The following is a 23,683-nucleotide window of genomic DNA, read 5'->3' as shown; positions in this document are numbered from 1 at the left end:
GTCAAAAACAAGACAATCATGAAACCACACTAATTGGTACAAAAACTGTAGGACTGATAGACCTGAGTGCTTTTCATTTTCCTAAGCAGACCAGAGTTCAAAATGGTACTACTTTAACCAACCTGGCTTGCAGAAGTCATAGTCATCTTCCAAAGTATCACATTAAACATCTCTGATGAGCCTAAAACAAGGTATGACAGAAAGCAGACATCTAATTTTATAACCATCTAGTTTTGTAACATTAGCAGTGGAGCTACAGAGTGGGAAAGATACCTGACTATGTAACTTCACTTTCCTCAAATGAGAAATGTTTAGCTTAGGAGCCTAGACAACCTAACCACCTGCAGAGGTTTGGAAGGATCTAGACACTTCGGTTAGGGTTGGAGGTCATGCAGTCTCCCTTCCACCAGGAGACAGCCCAGGCAGGTAAAGAACCCTGCTTAAGCTTTGCACAACTTAAGGACCCCTTGTCTCACTCATGAGTGCCTTTAACACTCTAACAGCCACAACTGTCTGGTCAGAACTGTCAGAAGCCTCTAGGAAGTGAGCAACCCAGATGAATCCTTCCTCACTGAAGCACACTACTGTTAAAAGTAAGCCAGGAATAAGCTTTGATCTCCCACTGTGCAAGCAGTTAAGAAAGCCAAATCACCCTCCCCCAGACAGACAAGTCCCACAAAAGTTCTCTTTATGGTAAAGAAAGCTATTTCTGCCCTAAAAAATGGCCTCATCTGCACTGTGAAGTGTGCAACAAGGCATTTATGCACTTCTCCCCTCAACCAGTTATGGGCAAACAAAGCTCTGCATTTGTTAGTTGCATCTGGAATAGACCACACATTGACTTTGAGTCCTGAAAACAGATCATTTCAGTAAACACACCTCACTTATCAAAGCAGCTGTCATTTAACTTCCATGCTACAAAAGTTATACAAAAGCACCATTCTGCTCAATTAATGTTCTGCTTGGGGAAGCAGTAATGATACTAGAACACCACAAAGCTATTTCAGACTCTCAGTAAATCCATATCAGAAGTACTTATTTACAAGCAGTAAGGCTTTTTTTTACCTACAAACCAGCCCTACAAACTCTGCTTGAAATCTCCACACTGTGCTTCTTCAGTTCTTTCTCAAGCATTACTACCAGGAAAAAAAAGACCATGCCAGACCCAAAGTCTCTGCTACACTACCACATCCTTGCAACCTCCATTGACTCTTGAGTAGCAACAGATGAGAGTTCAAGAAGCAAAGATTTCTCATTCTTAATTATGTTGGCTCAGCAGGTCACACAAAAAGCTGTGAACACTTACTTTAGCAACAGCTATGATGAAAATAAACAGGTCAACAGCTATGATGAAAATAAACACAAAACACACAATTTGGACACCAAACTACAGCATAATAAGGAGAAAAATTACTTCAAAAGTCTATGTTATAAGTATGTTGAAGTTCAACACTGCCACAAAAGAAGAGGAAATGTATGAACTTTGAAAGCAAAAACTACCTTTTGCAACAGCTACGCAAATATAGACAGATATGAATTTGCACAATTGGGCTAAATTGTTAGGTATTTCCTTCCCCTTGCCTGTACTCCTAAAGTAAACATTTGTCTGGCTTTTTTTTAACCTCTGATGGAGTGTGGGAAGGGTACTCATCATTTAGCCAAGGTTTTGTACCACCAAAAAAAAAAAAAAAAAAAAAAAAAAAAAAAAAAAACCAAAAAACCAAACCCACTGTGGATTAAGTGATATGGAAAATGGCTCCCTCATATATGCCAAACACAGCACCTGAGCTCAAGAAAGGCCTGTCCTGGTAGCTCTGAAACAAACAAGCTGCCTTTTGCCACAGCTGAACTCTCAAACACAGCAGCTACCTCTTTTCCCCAGGCAGCAATTACAGCATCCCCTTTAGACCAGTCTAAAATGTGACTGACAAAGGAGCCCTGACTTTCTAGTGCCCCCTCGTGCAATCTTCTTTCCCTGGCATTGAGAGTAGTATTTTCTTGGCCAATAAACCAGGTAAAACTCACCAAGCAAGACCTGAATTCGTAAGCAGGTCAGTCATCTGGCTAACCATGCAGCTCCACAAGCCCTGGCACAACCTGAAAGCTTGAGAACTGCAGTGTTCCTTTAAGAGCAGCCTGCATTTAAGCCAGCCTAAAGCAATGACGTAACTTCAGGGTTAGTAACACAGTGGTCATCACAGTGGGTGAAGTTCAAAAAATGGCAATCATAGAAAACCTTTCCAAAATACAAGTGTATAAGCACAACAATGTGCATTTTCTGTTCTAAGAGTTACACAATGAGGCGCAGAGAAGTAAATGAGTCATAGCTCAGCAAATGAGTCAGTTCTTTCATTTACCATATTCATGACAGGTATTTCACCATGGAAAACAATTATTTTCATAGGCATGTTTTGTAGTCTGTCCTTGGAGGAGTTCACTGAGTGACAAGAGATTGCAACCCTGCTGGAACCAGCTCTTGGAGAATTCCCATGCTCACAGCCACACTGTGCTTCCGTATCAGCAGCATACTTTAGGGCAGCAGGCTTGGTCAACCAGAAATATTCTCCCTCCCTAAGAAAAGGAATAGCTGGAAATACAGCTACAACTTCTGTCAGAGTTTAAGGCCTTTATCACTTATAACCTTTCTCAGGCAACCTAAGGTTACCTGCCTTAAGAAAAAGACAGACATCAGGCCTGCAGTTGCTCCTGAAATCCATATTTACAAAGACCAGAAACTACCTACCTTATTCAGCACGCCACATCTACACAGGTTTCGCAGGCTGGTACAAGAGCCTCCAAACAGCTGACATGCATCACTCAAGTCAGTGGAGGCCCTGTGCTGCTGCACCACATCAGGGCTTTCGAGTTGTCACCACCACACTGGACACCACTGTTAGATACCAACAGCCCACAAACATCTCGATAGCCCCCTGCTTGCAAATATACCCATTCCTGACAGAAAGCAGCTGACCAAAGTTGCTTTTACCTGTGCAAGAGGAGCTGGTCAATGCAGAGAGTATGGTGTGAGGGTAGTGTGCTCTGCAGAGAATAAGCTCGTCAAAGGTCTGTCCAGCTTGCATTGAACACGCTGCTGCTGACTCGCATTATTTGTACCCAGCTACTGATGGAAGATTAAATTGCAGGCTCCTTCTGCAGCAGCCCCATCTCCATCCCACTGTACAAATACAATATCCCCACTCTGCTTCTGATACTTCAAACCAGCATCAACTGCAATACAAGTGGATCCGCCCTTGACTTTGTAATACACAAACACCACACAGCCCAATCCCCATGCTCAGGACACTTACTGCCTCACCAAGGCTGTACCACATGCTATACCTCCTGGGCTCCTGGAACAAAACACAGCCATACAAAACCCCTCATGCCTACCAATCAAGCTACATGTATGCCAGGCTAACATACAGACACTCCTTGCACTGTAATGCTGCTGATTCTCCCACCTCACCCATTAACTTTTGCCTGAGGTGCTTCCATTATATCACACCATCTTGCCCCACATCACCCTCCCTATCCCACAATGGAAGTCACTGACTACACCAAGGCCCTTGTCTGGAATGTGGTTCTGCCATTGGGCCCTTGCTGGCTCCAATGCAGTGCATCACACTGAGATGGCTTCCACCATAGTCCCCAGTGGTAATGTCTTCTGGATTCAGGTTCCTGTATCTTTCAGCACTTTCACAAAATGTTGATTCTCCTCCCAGAAATTTTTACAGATTTTTGTGCTTCTCCTTTTACTTCCTTTCAGAGCTTAGTGTCTCATTGCTCAGTCATCTTCCTCTGCTTCCGCCTTTCAGATGTTTCTCAATATCTGATCTCTACTTCTTAACTTCCTTTTGTTATTCAATGAGGGAGGGGAAGATGGACCTCATAACAGCCAGAATTCACTAAAGCACATACCCATGATTCAGATCTTTCCAGTCATCCATTCTAACATTTCACTAGCTATCATTTCACACCTTGAGAATCAGTAAGGAGCAGCTTTGATCCTACTGACATCTTGCTCCCTTAAGTATATGCTACATACTAGGAATATTCAGCTTTCTGGCAACAGCAGCACCCTTCCTTGTCCTGTTGAACACACACAAGTCCTTCCTTTTAAGTACAAGACTTTGGATCTCTTTGGTACTGAGATTACAATGCTCACATCTGTCCTATGTTTTTGGTATTTACCACTTATCTTATACCCCTACCAATGTTAAGTTTGTATTTCATATGGCCTCTTATGAGCAGGAAAAGCTTCTCTAGTCCTTCTGATCACCACTGCAGCAACTCTGGCAGTTGTCTTCCTCTTTCCCCTTCCTACTTTTTGTCTGAAGAACTGTCCAATGAAGTGTGTATCACTCTTCATCAGATTCTTGTCTGCACTCCCTATCCCAGGTCAGGACAATATATAGGCCCCGGGGGGGGAAAAAAAAAAAAAAAAAAATCTGTTTTTCATGACTCTGGGTACCATAAATATTCACTGATGGGGGTAGGGGACGAAAATATGAAAACAAGTCTCTTTTTGCAATATACAGTGTTTTAAAACTAAGCCATTTAATGTCTATTCAGGAGAATTAAGCTACAATTTGGAAATAGCTTATAGTAAATGAAATTTAGTTAGAGTCTACAATTTTATGAATGAATAATTAATGATATGAAAAAATCTCTCTGAAACAGTGGTACAAGAACAAAGAAAAAAATGTTTTTGTTATACCACTGGCCAAGCTTCCATCATGACTGAAAAGAAGCAGCTTCTGCTAAAGTACAACCTGACAAACACCCTTCCAACACACAGAAAGTCACCATTATCTGAAAAATCAGAGCATTACCTTTGTGCATCTGATACATCTCATTTATAAAATTGAAATTGGAACAAAAGGTTGAAAAGAGCGATAGGACAACCACTTCATAACTTAAAACTATTTTACAATTTCAAAAGCTACAGAACAGCTAAGTTACTGTTTGCTAACCTATTTTCCATCTTGAAAGCTGTGTTTCATTTTGTAGGAAAAAGTCTATCAGCTTCCATGCATTGGCTAATACTCATTAAAAGTAGACCATATAGAGGGAACAGTCATTTAGACTACATCCTCCTTAAATATACCTCATCAGATATCCAGTGAAGTCTTTGACCTCTGCACTATCTCAGGAAGTACTACTTCCCCACTTCTCTTCTTGGCCTCTCATCTATAAAGCATTTTACTCAGCATTTTATCACCTTTCTTCTCTTCAAGAGTGTATTTAATAAAACAAACTCTTGTTTACTCCTAAACACATCTTTGCTCCCTGCTACCAAACAGTCATTTACATTTATCATCTACAAAATTACCTAGAAATCAACCCTGTAAACTACTGCCAGGATACATGACAATTTAAAAACTGATCACCCAAAACTGTCAGTGAAACTAAGTGGTATGCTGCTTCTAAAATTTACACACAAGACTGAAAAATTTTTTCTCAGCTTATCCCATCAGACTTTCACAGCAACTGTTACATCATGTCCCAGTCCTAGTCGCTGCCTACCGTTCATGTATTAGCACATTGAGCTGAAGTCACCTCTGTTAATTCATGGGTATTCGTATTTGACAAGGAAAGCTGCATGATGGTGCACTCGCATATCATGGCTCGCAATAACAAAAAGATAAAAAACAGCCACGCATTTTATGTCATCCTCATCCCCCTGCTGTGGAGGATGAAAAATTGAAGTTTTGGGCTTCTGTATAATATAGCTACACAAAATCCAGAAACAGAATGTAACGTACTTGATATTTTATTCCCAAGGCACTAACTGTAGACAGTTTGCAAGGTTTCAGTTTACGATTTAAATCAATGGAAGAACTGAGACTCATTTTGCATATACACAGCAGCACAGCCAGATGTCATTAGTAGTAACAGTATTTCAGAATAAAAGTGTTCCATTTTTTTCTTTTTCTTGAGCTAATATATTAAACAATTCATTTAAACTATTGATTTTTCCCCCTGTTCTTGAACTTTTAAAATCAGTAGACTCTGCAAAATTGTCCTAAAGAAGAACAAGCCATGTTTAATCCAGTAAGTATGGTCACTAAATTCAGCTTTGTAAATATGCAAATGGGTATTTCACTAAGACTACTTTCCACCCTCCCAAAATACTGCATTGTATCCACCAATAGCAGAAGCAAAGTCTGATGGAACTGCTGTGGAAGCAACCAACAAACTTACAGTATAGTCCTCCACTAAACTGATTTCCTCATATTTTCCAGAAGATCCCAAGATTATCTGTAAGTGTATTTGGTAATGAATTCTTAACGCAGATTTTAACTGCTATCCTTTCACAGCCACAGCAGCACGTAAGTCAAAGAAAGGACCAACCATCAAGCATATGAAACTCTGAAGATCACACTACCTGTATTTATTTTTACTACTGACAAACATATAAATTCCATCATTAATCACTGAATATGGATCAGTGTTCCATGCACATCAGCCTAGTCAAAATATCGAAGCTGAATGCAGAAATTAAAAACTAATAATAAAGCTTAAGAGCCACTTTTGACAAGGGCAAGCTAGAAGCTGAAGTGTTTGAGTTTAAAAAGTTTATGCTGTCTTGCACACATAGTGGAACACTGCTATGCAGAAAGAAGGCAGGCCACTAGCATAAAAGAACAAAGAGTCAAATTCTAAACACACAGAAACAAATCTGAGAGCCACTGCTGAAACCTTTAACCCAAAGCCAAGCTTTTAATACAAGCTTATAAACATTTAAATACTTGGAATACAGGCAAACTTGATCCTCTACTCTGTTACAAGCTGTACATTTGTAACATTCTGTAAGGGTTTATCCAATTTTAATTTTTTGGTTTTAATTTGATGGTTTAATGTTTTTTTGGTTTTAATTTGATGGTTTAATGTTTTTCATTTCATTAGTCAGTGTAAACTAAATATTGTAGTCAGCTGCACAATTCCTCCATAGTTCCTGCACTGTGACTGCATTACTATCGGCTGTCAGTAACCAGTTAGCACTTACATTTGGTACACATACAACTAAGTGTCTCATTTCTTAGAAGTCATACAGGTAAGCAACAGTTGATTTTTCAGGTCTTTAAAAGAATCATTTAAATGCAATTAACTTTTGTGAAAAAATAAAGTAAAAAAAGACAGTAAAAATATTTCTTTAACAAGTAAGTCTGTGAAATACCTTACTACACCATTTCCCACGTTACTTTTCCAGTGATGCCAAAATGTATTAAAGGTCTGACACCAATTAACTATGAAAGATGACTTATGTGAACAGGTGGATTGTTAAATCAACTATGGTAAAAGGTAAATCACTTAAATTTTTAGAACATTGATTCAGTACATGAGCTTCCTATTTATCTGATCAGCTAGCTCTACTAGTGCAAATTTAAACTTATTGACAGGTTTTACTGCATCCTTCCAATTAGCATCAGACTTTCTCAGCCATTGCCCTTGCATTTCCAAAGCAAAACTTCCAGGTATTTAGACTGTCAAATACACTTGCTTGCAAAGAGGAATGGAGGCTTACAGTAAAAAAATAATAACAAATAAATAACCTTAAAAAGCCACGAATAAAAAATTACACTCTCCTTTTTTAAAGCATGTAATGATGTGTATCACAATTTAAAATATATTTTAAACACTGCTGAAATCTGCCCTCTCTGAATATTTGGTTTTCACTTTTCAGAGGTGTTTAATAAAGTATTGGTATAAATTCCACATTAGGAGACTCTTTAGTCTATACTGAATTGTGTCACATCAAAAAAAGTCTTTTGTATGCCCACTCAGCTCTTACAGCAGGCCTTTTATCAGTTCTGACTTAACCACAAAGGAATTCTCTACAGTGTAGTTACTATTAGAAGGCTCGACTCCTCCAGTCTGTTTGCACATTTGCAGAATTCAGTCAGAAAACATCTATTTTAAGATGGTGATTTATATCTCAGCTTTTCCAGACTTCCTGGCCCTCCACAGCACAGCCAAAGCAACAAAGACTGGATGCATGTTGCTGTTTCAGAGGACAGCAGGTTAATGTGCCACAAGGCCATCACATAAATCATGGTAATTGGCATGTAGCTGGAAGGAGAATGCAAACCAGTGTACAGCACCAGCCAACACTGCCAGTGATCCAGGTCACAGAAGGTTATGAAGCCACGTCAAGGGCTGCACACATACCCAGCTGAGAACTTTTTACATACATTGTCTTGGACAGTAAACCAACAGCAAAAACTGGAAGTTCAAGGAGACACATCTCTCAAAACAACTGCAGTTGCTGGACAGCACTCAAGTATTCACGTGCTGTCAGGCTAACTGCATTCCAGGCAATCAGAATTCACATTAAATCTGTAAAGCCACACATGACAGCTTTTTAAAATTTCAAATTAGCTCATGTCACAGAAAGCATATTCATAAATTAGGATACCTTTTGTCAGTTAAAACAGCGTCGCCCTTTTTTGACTTGGCTTTTGGGTTTTTTTTTTAAATGCAATAAACTCTCCTACCTTATCCCTCAAGAAAATAAGCTAAAGAGAAAGCAAGTTAAGGAATGTCAGCAGCTTTCCTAAAATTTGCACTCATATTTACACTACTACAGAACTTCACACTTTATCTTGACATCATGAGATTACCTAGACAGCAGGTGACACTTAAATTGAACTCATGCAGACATATCTCAGAGCACACCATCTACTACAGTTCATCCTTCAACAGTAAGAACTGCACCTGACAGTCTGGCACATTTTTTCACATGAATTTTAATTAGAACTTGACCAGAGTCTTAAGTAATTATTTGATTTTAATGTTATTTATAAAAGCAAATGATACAGCAAAATGCAGCAACTACCAAATGATTTTTAAGGAAACTAGTTTGTCTGATTATGACTTTTAAATAGCCCTCTGTCACACACACAGATTTGGCATTTAATTAATAGTTCACCTCTGAAAGTTAGCACACAGAGAAATAGAGTAAATGCAGGCATCAACTGCTGGCATGACAAATGGCTCAAATTCAAACATTGCTACATACCAAAGCATCGGATCATATACAAAGATGGAATCACTTTCTAAAAGCAATGGCAGCTTTGAAAATGAAAATTGTTTTCTTGGAAGTAAGGAAAGCCTTGAAATTAAGGGGAAAAGAGAACATAAGAAACATGAAAACTGACCTAAAACACACAATGAAAAATTTTGTTACATGAACCAAATACAACACTCTTGTATAAAACAAGATTTCTTCGTCTAAAACTTGTGATGGCAAGAAATTAGCAATTATTTTCCTTAAAAAATAAGTGAATTCAATAGTAGTACTGACATTGTCCAATTACATTTATCCTACTATTCACAATTACACAAGAAGATTGTATATACAAGTTTTATTTTTGTATCTTGAAATCCCTCTAAAATACTTACACTCTCTTGAAATCATGAATAGATATTTTTAGACAGCCCGAATTAAATGCAGGAGCTGATTTACAAAGCTTTTCCACCTTTAGCAATCTGGTCTTGAAAGACAGCTTTTTTTTGCTTCTGTCTAGCTCTATCTTTTTTTTCAAGGAATACAAAGAAATTATTCAAGGTCAAGGATAGTCTGTCAGAGCACACACATAGAAAATAGCTTGCATATTCACCAATTAACGCATTGCATTCCAAATCCTACAACGAAACTAGAATGCATTAGATGTCTCCCTTTCAGGAACAATCATTTAAAAATTAGCTTACTGGTTTCTGTTCTGGAACTTGGAAATATCAGTAGTTATTTCTTAGAACAAACTGAAACTGGCATCAATGAAGGCATTTCCACAAGACTCTCTACTAGGCTTGGAACGAAGTCAAAAAAATTCCAGCAAAAAGTCAGACATCATTTGTTTACACCCATACCATAATATTGTATTAACAAATTCTGGATTATTTGTTTTATTCATACATTCCTAACCAAACCCAAAAAAGTTCAACACAATTGCTGTTTCAGCATGTCAGCACACAAAATTCTCCTCTTTAAATAGGCAGAATTTAACAAAACCTTTTCCCCTTGGAAAAAGTTCACTACACATACCAGAACAATTTGGTATCAAAAAAAGTTAACACTAAACACAGTGCCTTCACTGCCGCTAATGACAGCCTTAGGTTTGTCACACAACTTGGTATTACTTTCATTAAGTAAATCCTTTTACTAAATACATCTGTCCTACAGGTTTCATCAACAACTACATATATATATATAGCACACACCAGTGAGGATCACCATATCTGATAAAAGTTGCAGTTCAACTCACAGCACAGTACAACATCTGTGTCACCTTTGTGAATAAAATACTCGGTATGGTTTTATTGCAAGGAAAAAGACAGTGTTTCATGTTATACCATTGGCACTCAAACAACTGAGTCCCAAAAGAAGAGAAATTACTTTGTTTTACTTGCTCTGTCATTTCAGAAAGTTGTTGGGGTTGTTGGGGGTTTTTTTTTCAGTAAAGATGGCTAGGAAGAATCAAAATGTACCTCAAATCATTGTCCACCAAAAGGATCTGAAATCTGCTGATTACAGTACAAGTTCCACCAGAATTACATACAGCCACCAATTTGATTTTCTAAAGCCTTCACCTGTTCCAGGTGGAAAAAAAAGGGCTTCTCCTGGTTTTGAAAGCAAAACAATCTCCAGTCTTTAACTTAAGAACAAATTAAAGAAATATCAGTGACCTTTAACTACTATTTAAGAAAGGAGAAATTTTACTTTGCTGTTCTATAAAAAGCATTTTGGTTTCATCCCCCAACCAGGTATCCCTGAGGGGCTTCCAAAACACAAGCCTACAGCTCCAAGCTAATGATGCTCTTCAGATGAACCTCCTTCTACAGACAAGGCAGCTTTCTATCTTATAATATTAACATCATATTCTAGAGCTGTGGCGAGTGCCAGTCAATTAATTCTTTGTATTTTCCTTCCCTCCAACTCACTCCCTTGCCATTCATACCTAAAAGCATGACATACTGCAGTCACAGAGCCTTATGCTACCATGGAAAGGGCTCTAACTCCTTTAAAAAAGGCCCATATGAGCAAACAGGGTCTACACAACAAAGACAAACCTACCTCAAATTACCAACAGACAGTGATACTGTAAGAGTCCTTGTATGATGTATCAAAAAATTCTCAAGTACTTCTAATGTGGCTGCAGCAGTGAAGCTGAGTTTTACAGCACTACAGCCAAGGCAACCTCTGTCTTTCCCCAAGCAAGGGTCATACCAGCAGAGGCACAGGGGTTTATTTCTTCTCCTAGAATAGCTGCATTAAGGGCTCTCGCCAGGTCAGCTGTGCTATTGAGGGATCACACCTCTTCCTAACCTTGACAGCCACAGCTGTGACGACAATACAGTACTGTGTACTAATTCAGGACTAACCTCAGAAACCAAACATACACTTCACCATCTAAAACTGTCTGCTTGCTCCTGGCATTTTCAAAATTTGGCCAAATGAAACACAGTCGATTTCTAATTTTCCTTCCAGATTGTTGTATTTACTCACAAAGTGTTTCCTTATTTAGACTTTAATTTTTACTAAAAATACTTGAAGTAAGTTAAACACATGCATGGTAAAAGAGTTGTTTTGTGCAGTTGGGAAGGTTTGCTTTAGGAACCTGCATTCTCTGGCTCTTTTGAAATAAACTAAAAAAGTAAAACTTTCATGTCCAATTGAAGCATATCAAAAACATATAAATACATCAATAAGTTAGATGCAAATTGAATTCTGAAACCATTTTATTTGGAGAAATGCCTTTCAAAATTAAGTGATGCTAATTATTATGCTAGGACAGCACCAACAAACTACAAAATAGGCCACTAGACAACCATACTGCCCAATTACCAAGAATGTTATTTGAGTGTATCACTAATACATCATCTTCATTTTATCTCGGATTTTCTTTACAACAATATAACACACAAGCGACTAAGTTGGTAGGCATGAAGGAGGGTCACATGAAGATTTTTAGCAAACCTTAGAGACAAGGTTTGGGAAATCTTCCTGCTTAAGATTATTTACCATGATAAAATAGTCAGAATGTTTATTCAGGACTGGACTGAAAAACTTAAAATGCAAAATTCAGAAGCAAATGGTGCCATTTAACTACCGCAGAACTGAAATTTATGCGTCTCTCAAATCAAGTCCCACATTCCCTGTTTATAGTAATACTTCAGGTTACAAGTAGGGCTGTTAGAACTGATATGTAATAAAATGCATTTTGTCCAACTGCACTTTTCCATAGCTCAACAGTAAACATTTACAGAGTTTCCATTACTCATACTGCAAAGAACATAAGTTCACATTTATATGGTCACTAAACACTCACTTACATAAACTTAATTCTAAGTTTTCATCAATGCTACATATTCAGCTGTATTATATGGAACCAATTCCATTCTCTGCCCAACATAACTCACTCTAGACAGGAATTGCCTTTCACAGCTGCACCTTTCTGCTTCACTAGGAATATCTTGTCAGCAAGACCCCAGTCTTAATTGCACAGCTACCTACCCAAATTACAGCAGGACTTACCCAAGTCCTCCACAACTCCCTCACCAAAGGCCTCTGTCAAAACAACTGACATCTTTCATATCACCGATTTCCACTACTATTTTTGCAAGAATCTCAAAGGAGGCTCACATAAGGTTGGGGTGGGGGGGGAATACAACAAAGCAAATGTATTTTCAGCAGTAGGTACAGTATTTGTTTGAAATGCATTTAAAGGTTCCAAAAAAAGCAGTCAACACTTAAGTCATATTCATGCATATTTTCTTTCTTTCTTCACTGACCCTTGCCAACATTGCTCAATGCCCTCACATTTGAAGTCACATAAAAAGTTGCTTTTTTCTTTCACAACTACTTACTGAGGCCTGTTCCACTGCTGAAAGCAAGCAAAGCAAAGTCCTCGCTGGGTGCCTGCCTCCTAGAGAGGACTGCACTTTTTATTTATTGCCCCTTGGCTTTATTTTCACAGCGAATTCCTGGCTTAAAAGCAATCAGCCAAGAAACCCTCCCTATGTGCACTCCTGTCATTCCTAATCGCTTGCAAACAGAATCAAGTGCAAGCAAAAGGGAAAAAAAATCTCAGCACTGCCAACCAAACTAAAAAAGCCCTACTTCTGGTTTTGCCAGTCCTGAGGAACCACAGATGCACCTCAGACCCCTTGGAAAGAGAAAGCTAAAAGACTAAATTTAAAAGAAAGTTGATTTAAAAAATTAAATTAAAAAAAAATAAAAATAAAGTCCCCCTAGGCAGAAGAGAGGGGCACTAAGCCTAAGAGCAGGAGGGTCACATCTTCCCTTCGGAAAAAAGCCTGATAGCACATTTGCAAGGTGCCCGCCAAGTCAAACCCGCAGCAGGCAGCACCGAGGTTTTGGGGGAGTGCGAAGGAGGGAATCCCAGCGCCCCACACGCACACAAACACCCCGAGCCGCCGCCGTCAACAAAAGGCGAGCAGCAGCCTCTTTTGTCTGTCTTCCCCTTGTAAGGGGAGGAGGAGGGGAAACGACAGAAAACTGAGAGGGGGAAAACAAAAAGAAAAAAAAAAAAAAAAAAAAAAGACGCAAATAAACATGAAAATGAGAACAAAGTGGCCGGGTCGCACAAAGAGCATCACCACCGGCGGAGGGGACTATCTGCCGGGGGCGGCTCCTTTTCCATTCAAGGAATAGAAGGGGAGCCGCCCCCGGCAGACAGCCCCCACAAAAGTGGGGGAATACCCACCTCTGCAGCCCTTTAAACACTGGCAGGGAGGAGTTAACCAAGGGAGCCCGCAGCGGGTGAAGAACAGCGGCAGGCGGCTGGGCTGGGGGTGAGGAAGAGGAGGGGGGTATTGTTCCAGTAGGAGGAAGAGCTTCGTTTTCCCCTCCTTGTCACGAAGCCGCTCATCCTAAATCAACCCCCCCAGTCATACCACCCCCGGCGGGGCGAATCGCGCACCCTCCCTCCGGCTCGTCGCCGCTGCCCTAGAAATGCCTTTGTTCGCGGATCCCCCCCGCACTCCCGCTGCCGGGGTCTCGCACCGCTTTTATGTCTTTATTTTGGACGGCAGCGCATCCCGCCCCCCCTCCTTCACCACCAAGGTGTTTCTCTTATTTTATTTTGGCCGGCAGCGCATCCCGCCCCCCCTCCTTCCCCCGCCGGCCGCCCTTCTGCTGATTCATTTCCACCGGCGGTCCCCCTCGGGATGGGGGGGCGGCATCTCCTCGCTATTGTGGCTCGAGGAAAAGCGATGACCCGGATTACCGGGGGTGGACGCTGGTAGGAGGGCAGAGCCAAACGGGATTACACAGGCTGGATTACCGGGAGCGGGCACGGCGCGATGCGGGGCTGCAAGTTAAAGGGACAGGCGGGAGCCGTGTCCGTGTCACGGAGGCAGGGAGCCACAGCGTGTCCCGGGCACGAGGGGGAGGAGACCGGCGGAGGAAGTTGCCCGGCCCACGATACAGCCGGGGAGTGAAGGGATCGCACGGGCCGGGCCGCAGACGGTGAGCTGCGGCGGAGAGAGAGGGACGGCAAGCGGGTGACACGCAGGGGGAGACCCGCGGCCCCAAGCGGCGGCGGCCTGGTCCGGGAACGGAACCGGCCGGTGACTCACCGACTTGCAGGACGTTATCGACGCAGCCGCCGTCGAGCAGAGCGATGCCCCTGCGGAAGGGCAGCCGGTTCTCGTCGGCGGCAGCGGCGGCGGCGGCGTCCATAGCCCCGCCAGGCGCGGCGGCGCCCCCGGGACCGGCGGCGGGATCCTCGGCGCCGGTGTTGAACGAGGAGTACATACAGATCTCCCTCTCGCTGCGGGGGAAGGACCAGTAGACGATCCTGCGCTGCACCGGCTCTGGGATCCGTTCGAACCGCTCCTCCACCCGCTGGAAGGGCCACTTCTCCGCCACCTTGCGAGCCGCAATGTCCAGCAGGGACTCGGGGCTCTGGGTCTTGCCGAGCGGCAGCAGCCCCAGGGCGGCGGCGGCAGCTGCGGAGGAGGGTCCGGCGCAGAGCGCGCCGCCGCCGGGCCCGGAGCCACCCGCCCGCTGCCCCGGCCTGCAGCCCGAGCCATAGCCGGGTCTGCAGCAGAGGCGCTTGGCGGGGTGGGGGAGCTGACCGCGCTCCGCCATGATCGCGCCGCTTCTAAGCCGACAGCGGAAGTGGCTGTACCCTATAAACGGCTCCAGGAAAGCAGCGAGGGCCCGCGAGCCCCCGGGGACACGCCCTCCTCTGCCCTTATGTGGCGAAGAGGGCGGGGCCGCGGGGGCCTCGCCGGCTGCGGGGGGCGGGGCCTTATGCAAATTGGCGTCACAACGTAAATAGAACGGCGGGGCGGGGGGAGGGGGAAGATCGAAGGGGTGGCGCGCGCTTCCCCCCTCCGCCTTGCCAGCCTCTTCTCCCGTTGATGTCACGCGCGCAAGCCCTGGCGCGCCCTCGCGCGCGTGGTGGGAAAGGGGGGCGTGGCCGGCGGCGCCCCCCGCTCTGCAGCCATATAAGGAATGGAATGCGGGGGTGGGGCCGCCGCCGCGGCCTGAACCCGGTCACCTCTGCCGGGAAAGCCGGAGGGGCGGGCCGCGCCGCGCCGCGCCGACGGGAAGTACGGCACCAGCTGCGGCCGCGCCGGGCTGGAAGACCTGCGCTCCTGCTTCAGAGGCGGGCCCCTGGATCAGGAGCCCAGATGCATGCACATAACAAGCTCTTGAGCTACATGAGTGAGGCGCGCTCCAAGATGTGTTGGTATTGAGTTTTGTGGGGAGTTTCACTTTCCTTCTATTAGCCGTAGTACGGTAAAGGTCGTCATCCTGGTGCCAGCACCCGGTTGGCTCTGCAGAGGGCTTGGGAGCGCTCCGGGAGAGCCGAGGCGCGGGACAGGGCAGCACGGAGCGGCAGTGAGTCAGTGGGAGGCGATGAGGGCGCCGTGTTTACCCAGGTGGGTCGTGACACAGCGGAGGGTCAGGGTGTTTTCGGTGATCTTTAAAAACCGTGCCGTTCGGGTGCATGCCGACGCCTCAAACGTGTATGTAGAGATAGCTGGATGTGTACGTATGCTGAGGGTGCCGAGGTGCTGCTGCCGCCGCCGCTCCGGGAGCACCGAGCGCATGGAAGCGGCGCCGAGCGGCTGCGGGCCGCGGGCTGCGCGTGGTTGCGGAGCAACTGCGGTTGATTCCTGTTCCACTAATTAAATTTTAAAGTAAATATTTTTGGCATTTTGGAATTTTATCTGGGAAATGGGATTACGCCTTGATGCTTCATGGTAGAGCAGGCGCCATTTTTTGTTAATCGAATTTAAAACAAAACTTGTTTTGTTATTAATTAAATATTTCGGAACTATAGCTTGTGAGAGGCATTTTTTGGCGGCTGCAGTTGCAAACAGCACTTACTCGCCCGGCGAGCAGCCCTTTGCTCGCGTGCCGTGCCCTGCAGAAGCCGGAATTGGAGCGGCTTCCCTGCGGCAGGCTGGTTTTCCCAGAGAGACTACATTTTCCATGATGCAGTGCGAGCCGCCCCCAGCGGGGAGGCCGCTTCGTCAGGGAATGCGGCGGAGGAATGTCAAGCGTGCCCGGCATAAAATGTGAGAGGTGCAAACAACATCGCCTTGGCTCGAAACTTCGTCGTCTCCTTTTTGTTTGCACCACACCCCCCCCCCCCCCCCCCACCTCCGACTTATTTTGTAGTCAAGCGATTGAAAAGCTTTGCAGAAACTGCATTTCCCCTCAAAGGTGGGTGGGAAATTGAATGAAACTTATCAGACTCGCTGACTGATTTTTCAATAAAGCTTGGCAGAAACCTTGAGATGGTTTAGAATTTGCACATATTGGGGAAGGAGTGAAGTGTATGCTTTTAAACTTCTAAACAGTAACAGTACTTGGAAATTTCACGTGTAGAGAATTTTTTTACATCTAGGTATAGACTTAAGTTTTTGGTGTGGGGGGAGGGTTAGGGTTGGTTTTTTGCTTTTGTGTTTGTTTTGATTTTTTTCTGGTTTGGGTTTTGTTGGTTTTTTTAATTATTATTTTTCTGCTGCCAGTTGCTGATACTAAAAAAATGACAGATTATTTTTAACCAAGTAGCTTAAACTGCAGAATTATTTTCTGCACGGTTTGGTTGGGTTTTTGTTTTTTTCTTTTTGTACATATTATAAATTTGGGCTTTTTTCCTTTCGGATCATGAAATCTACCTTCTGTGTAAGAAATTAGTTTAAACTGATGCTTGTGTTTCTGGCTATGGACTTCACAAAATAGTTACTCGTTGGATGCCAGTTTCATAAATTCATAAATTCATAGCTTGCTAGAATATTAACTGTCTTCTCATTTTAGGCATGTTTTATAAATGTTCTGCTGGATTTATAAACTTAACTCTAACAGAATTTAGGAAGTGTTAGGAATCCTGAATGCTGCAAACCAGAGATGAGCTTGTAGTACTTTCTTTTACTGTTAATATGGTTTTCATCTCAGTGTTTCTGAGAGCAGAGATATTAAATATGTAGACAGTAGGAAGAAGGAAAAGAAAAAGAACTTCATGATTGCATGTGTATCAGAGAAGAAAATTATTTTTCACTCCATCACTTATTCACGAGTAATGATTGTTCACATGTCAAAGCGATTTTTGTTCTCTGTTCTACCACTAATTCCACTTTAAATAAGTGTTTAGCAAGTCAGTAGAAATACTCTTCCAAATGGGGTAATGGCTGTTTTTTACTGGATCTGCTGCAATAAAAATAACACTGATAACACTAATGCCACTGGAAGAATTCTTCATGTCATATTTGAGAAATTTTACAATAAAAACCAAAAAGAGTGAGAAGAGTGACAATGAACCACAAATCATCCATAATAAGTTAACTTATGTGTCAGTTATCTCAACTTAGTCTTTCTTCTTTCTTTACAGATCTGGGCAGAAATTTTTAAATCCACTAAAGAAATCCCAGAGAAAAGCAGGAGGAGTTCATGGATCCACCTCTTTCATCTGTCTACGCCTCATCTGGAGTATCTACTTCCTGTTGAGTCTGTGTATATTAACAAATACACAGAACGCGCGTGAATCTTTTTAGTTTCTGGGGTAGGGAGCAGACAAGGAAGCAAGAGGCATCTTTGCTCTTGTCGTGCTGCCACAGGCACCAAATGTGCTCCACTTTAGGCTCCAGCTGCACTGGCATAGCACTTGAACAACTTGCAAATTTTCATCTGAGGCTGAACTTTTGTCCTGCCAGGTTTGCCCCAAGTTCCCTCCACTTTCTGAAATCAAGTGGGAAGATGTGTTAACTCCAGAAAGAAATTAGGAAGTGTTAAAGCCATATCTAAGCTATTTTAATTGCTAGTTAGTTTTTCTTTCAGTGGATGTTCTCGAGGGAAGACCTTACCGAGCTGAGTATTCCTTGCCTCTGTTTCCGTCTCACCATTTTGGGAACTTTCTATTCCAGAGCTACACAGAGAGGAAGGAATGGCTGCAAAACAGCAAGCTTAATTTGGCTAACTTCCTGCATGTAATAGAAGGCTATTCTGTGAGCTGCTTGGAAAAGCACCCTTGGCCACCATGCAGTGAAATTCCTTCCTAATAATCTTTTCAGAGCATTAGGCCAGTTGCAGTCAGTTTTGCTCATTACAGTAAAGTATAAAAGGCTTGAGCATTCCACCAGTTGTGTTGATCTAAAAGGAAGTCACATACAGCTGCACAGTTGTCTTTGTGTGAAACAAGGTCTAAATGTAGAAAAATTATGGCAGGCAACATAATGCTGGCCAACATAAGTCACCCCAGTGGTTAAATCTTATCAGGAAAGATGAGTCCTGGCATTCCTGCACTAAAGCTGAACAAGGGTCTGGATTCATGCACTGCATAAAATATTTCTAAACTCTCAGAGGGTAGGGGGTCAAAGAGAAGGAGACTTGGGAATGGAGGATGGAGGGTTCTTAGAGCTAAAGCTGTAAGGAAAAAAAAGCAAGAAAAATTGAGTAGACAGGACTAAAATAATTGAAACAAGAAAGAATGATAGGCCTACTGAAACAACTGGATTTACAATGCTAAACCAAATCTTTTTTTAACCTGTTTCTCTGTGCCTTTTTAGATAACAAGAGGTTTTATTTCTTGGAAGAAGACTGTAGGTTTTACAGATAACAAATGTATTCTAACATCGTGTGAAAGCTTAAAAAACACTGCTGTATGTAAAGGCAGTGAATATTTTCTTACTTTGCAATGTAGTGAAGCTGGGAATTCAAACGCGGGAAAAGCAGACGGAAGTGATGAGTGCAGATGAAATTACCATCTTAAGATTGGTTGGTGGAGAAAATAGTGTAGCTGGTCACTGTCTTCAGTTTTACAATGTTTTCATAAAACAGTTTCTTTCATTGTGTTCAGAGGCAATTTTTAATTTAAGGCATGAAAAAAGAACTTTTGCCTTTTGCTAGCCTTTTGAATCAAATACTCTAGGATAAATATTGCCAGCTCTTTAGAGTTTCTCTGTTGAAGTGGAATAAACTGGCAGCACCGAATGAGCCCTTTCAAAGTGCAGCTTTTTATTTTGATTAAATTCCTTGTTAATTCTAAAACTGGAGTGAGAGACTAGAATCTAAAAGCATTTAGGAAAATTTACTTAAAATACTAAGCATGCTTTGCCAATTTCCTACAACAATCAAAAGAAACAAACATCTAGAACTGGGCTAAATCCTCTTGACATTAATTTCTGTGTCCTCTGCCTTTCTGTGGCTTCATACTTAATGTATGAAGTCATTCTCAGATGGACTGAAGGGGAAGGCATTATTTGTTCCATAGTCCCAGTGCTGTGTGAATTAATGCTGCTCTGTATTTCCTCAAGGACTGAGCACATTCAGTTTACATTTATTGAGAATAGATCCTGGGAATGAATTATTTCTTCCTTATAAGGAGCCTTGTGTTGAGATATCTGTTGGGGCAGTTTAGCTCACTAAGTCACTAGGGATAAAAGCATCACTGTTACAAGTAAAATGATAATGTGCAAGAAACTTCTTAAAATTAAACGTGTTGCAGTCATTTAGATGGCTCAAAATATTGAGGTCCTGGAAGACTAGAGGAATAAGAGTACCTCACCTTTATTCAGATTTAGCATTTGTATAAAGTCAAAAGGAGAAAGTCTTGTCTCAGAGGGAACTCTTAGATTTAATGTCTCTCTGGGTTTGTTGTGACCTTATTTAGATCTGAGTTGCAAAATTTATAAATAGTGAAAGTAAAATCAGTATATTACCCTCACAAGTCTTCGTAAATCTTATTTTAAAAGTATTATCTTTTCGTAATATCAAAATAAAAAAATTTTATGAAAATATTGGATATTAAAATATCTTTTTTCATTTATTCTCTCTTTTTAGTGCAAATACATACACTTAATTGTGATTAAGTGATTTTTAAAAAAAGTTCCTCAAAACTTCATCTTCTTCTGGTCGGTCAGACATTCTCCACCAAAAATGGGATAGGCTGGTCTAGAAGTTATCAGGTGCAATTGTTTGATCTACTAGCATGTGTAGGAATACAAATATACAGAAAGTGAAATAGGCTGGTGATTTAAAAGCGAACATTAGGGCACTGCCTGCTTGTGAATAAGTGTCCTACATGAACAACTCCCCCTTTTTATCTTCTTGGACTTTCTCCCCTTTAGCTGCAGTTTAGACTTCCTTGCATTGGACCAAGGAACTACTTTGCAGTGTCAGGCCCAGTAATTCTTGGGCAGAAACTTTGCATGAAGGACATGAAAACCTCAATCTGATATTGTCTTGAAGTAAAAGGCATTGCTTACGTAAATTTTAACCTATAGCAAAGAGAAATTACATAAACTCAAAAATTTCAGAAGAGCTTTTCCACATGCTAAATGCTGGAAGAATGATTTTTAAAATGGCTTTAAATAAATAAAAAAAAAAAAAAAAGAAAAACCCCAAATAAGTCAAAACCCTTCCTTCTCCCATTTCAAGGATCATAATGATTTCGTTTGGAAAAGACTTCCAAGGTCATGAAGTCCACACTTTTGAATGATCAACATTGTCAACTAGACCATAGCAGAAAGTTCCAGATCCAGTCATTTCTTGATCGCTTCCATGGATGTTGACTCCACCACTTTCCTGAGCAGTCCATCCCAATATTTGACAGCCCTTTAGTGGTGAAATTCTTTCTAATGTCCAACCTAAATAATGTCCAACCTAAACCTCCCCTGGTGCAGCTTGAGATTGTGCTCTTGTCCTGTCACTTGTTGGCTGGGGGAGGAGCCCAGCTCCACCTGGCTGCAATCTCCTTTCAGGCATACGTCAGGAGAGATAAGGCCACCCCGAGCCTCCTTTTCTCAAGGATAAACACCCCATCTTCCTCAGCCACTCAGGACTTGTGCTCCAGATCCTTCCTCAGCTCTGTTGCCCTTCTCTGGACCTGCTCCAGCACCTCAATGTGCTTCCTGAATTGAGAGGCCCAGAATAGGATTTGAGGTGCAGCCCCACTAGTGCTGAATACCAGTGCTGACAATCCCTGCCCTGGCCCTGCTGGCCACACCATTGCTGCTCCAGGCCAGGATGCCATTGGCCTTCTTGGCCACCTGGGCACTCCCTGGCTCATGTTCAGCCGCTGTCAGCAGCCCCCCCAGCTCCTTTCCAGCCACTCTGCCCCAGCCTGTGGCACTGCCTGGGGTTGCTGTGACCCAAGGGCAGGACCCAGCACTGGGCCTTGCTGAACCTCACACCATTGGCCTCAGCCATGATCCAGCCTGTCCAGATTCCTCTGCAGAGCCTTCCTGCCCCCCAGCAGATCAGTACTTGCACACAACTTGTTATCCATGAATTTACTGAGAATGCACTCAACCCCCTCATCCAGATCATCAAAAAAAAAATACTAAACAGAGCTGGCCCCACCACTGGCACCATTCCCCACCACTCTGGGCTTGGCCAATCCAGGAAAGGTTGTACCTGTCCACTGCATTGGCTGCCAGCTTTTCCAGGAGAATGCTGTGGGAGACAGAACCAAAGGCTTTGCTGAAGTCCAAGTAGGCTACATCCACAGCCTTTCCCACATCCACTAGGCAGGTCACCTGGTCGTAAATGGAGATCAGTTTGGTCAGGTGGACCTGCCTTTCGTAAACCTATTCTGAGTGGGCCTGACCCCTTGCTTATTCTGTGTGTGCCATGTGATCGTATCTGAGATGATCCGTTCCATAGTCTTGCTGGGTGCTGAAGACAGGCTGACAGGCTGTAGTTGCCTGGATCTGAGTTCCAGCCTGTCTTCTGGATGGACATCACACTGGCCAACCCCCAGTCGTCTCTACATCTCCAGACTTCCCTGATTAGCCAGGACTGACTAAGAAGTCCAAGTCCAGAATAATGTGTGATGGCAAGAGAGCCAAACATACAAGGGGACAGCTTGAATATGCCAAAACCTGAAGCTCCTGCCTGCATGCTATAGAGATGGGGTGCCTTTCAGTAGGATCTGTGCTGTTCTGGTGTACCTTTGTCTGCTGTTCTGGTGTACCTTTGCACTGTCAAGGCAGTCCTAGGAAGAGGAAAGTATAGCTAGCTGGACAGCAATTTCTTCAGGTGCCAATTTTCTGTGAACTTCTCAGCCTTCATGAGTTATAACTGAGGACCTGCAGAAAGTATGGAGGCAAAGAAAAGGCTGAGATGGCTAAGCAACACTATAATAGCTCCTGTTGTAACAACTGTCATTCTTTTGAAAAGCTCAGGTACAATACCTTCTTCCTCTTACTTGTTTCCCTAGTGATTGCATTTAGCAAGCTGGGAAAAATTAGCTGGACTATAATTTTTTTTCCTTAATGATCTCTGTGTAAAATTTGGTTGCAACCGATACTTAAATTCTTAGTTTACAGGTATTTGAATATTGCAAACCTGTCTCTAGCTTTGCTGGGACTGAAACACCCAATCAAGATTTACAGACAACTCTTTCCTTGGGCTGTATCAGAGACAAACTTACAAGGTAGTGCTCTAATTAGGTATAAGGGCTTCTGTATAGTTGAGACACCCTTTGAAATTAAGAGAACAAGTTTTTTCTGTCTGACAAAAGAATTACACTGTGCTGTCTTGTCATTTATTTTGTCAAAAAGGACTGTACACTGAGGAATAGTTAATAAAGACCAAATCAAGGGTTTACCATTTTGAGGGGTTGTTTTCCCAATTTCTTTTTCTTAACCCAGATTATATCTTATATTTATAAAACCTGGGCTTTTGTCCCAAAACTTTAGAAGATATTTGAAATTTTGTAACCCAAGTGCTAATTAGAGTGGTGTGTACTTGTTTTGCCAGTCTATCCCTGCAACACTGACTGAACTGTGGGGTACTGCATCTGTTCCGAGCATCAATTTTCAAGGTTAAACACAGCTTACTAACATATATCTTGGGTGACATTGATACACTTTCACTTGTATTTTGTATCCCAGCTGAAAGTATTTTCATTGTCTGGTTGCCTGTTTCTATCCCTTCTTTTTCTTTCCCATCTTCCTTTGACTGTACTTTGCTGTTGCCACTCCACTGTACACTCTGTCCCTATTAAAGAGACAAAATGGGTAAATTTTCCAACCACTTGCCTTCCTTCTTCCTATTCTTCCTGTCTTGTAGTCTTGGAAATTGTACTGGAGCTAATATGTCAAGCTAAGCCTTGTAATCAAATTCAGAAGATAGAGATAAGCTATGGTTAGAGCCTGCAGTAAAATTTTGTCAGAGAAACCAGTACTTCCTTTTACT

At 42.4% G+C, this 23,683-nt stretch overlaps 1 protein-coding gene and 1 long non-coding RNA gene across 2 annotated transcripts in view; one reads left to right on the top strand and one right to left on the bottom strand.

The window, feature by feature from the left end:
- Positions 1-15,185, bottom strand: part of ZSWIM6 (zinc finger SWIM-type containing 6) — a 108,572-nt gene extending 93,387 nt beyond the window's left edge. The window contains exon 1 of the mRNA XM_041414653.1: positions 14,605-15,185. Coding sequence (XP_041270587.1) covers positions 14,605-15,118 — 514 coding nt within the window. The 5' untranslated portion in view covers positions 15,119-15,185. The remainder of the gene's footprint in view (positions 1-14,604) is intronic.
- A 174-nt stretch (positions 15,186-15,359) lies between these two features.
- Positions 15,360-20,280, top strand: LOC121341305. Its single transcript, XR_005953410.1, has 2 exons — positions 15,360-15,918; positions 17,877-20,280. It is a non-coding gene; the product is annotated as an uncharacterized LOC121341305 (long non-coding RNA).
- Positions 20,281-23,683: the final 3,403 nt, after the last annotated feature.

Source organism: Onychostruthus taczanowskii, unplaced genomic scaffold (genome assembly GCF_017590055.1).
Source record: "Onychostruthus taczanowskii isolate IOZ18803 unplaced genomic scaffold, ASM1759005v1 scaffold46, whole genome shotgun sequence".
NCBI lineage: Eukaryota > Metazoa > Chordata > Aves > Passeriformes > Passeridae > Onychostruthus > Onychostruthus taczanowskii.
The sequence above is the reverse complement of the archived record's forward strand: the minus strand, read 5'-3'. Positions and strand labels throughout refer to the sequence as shown.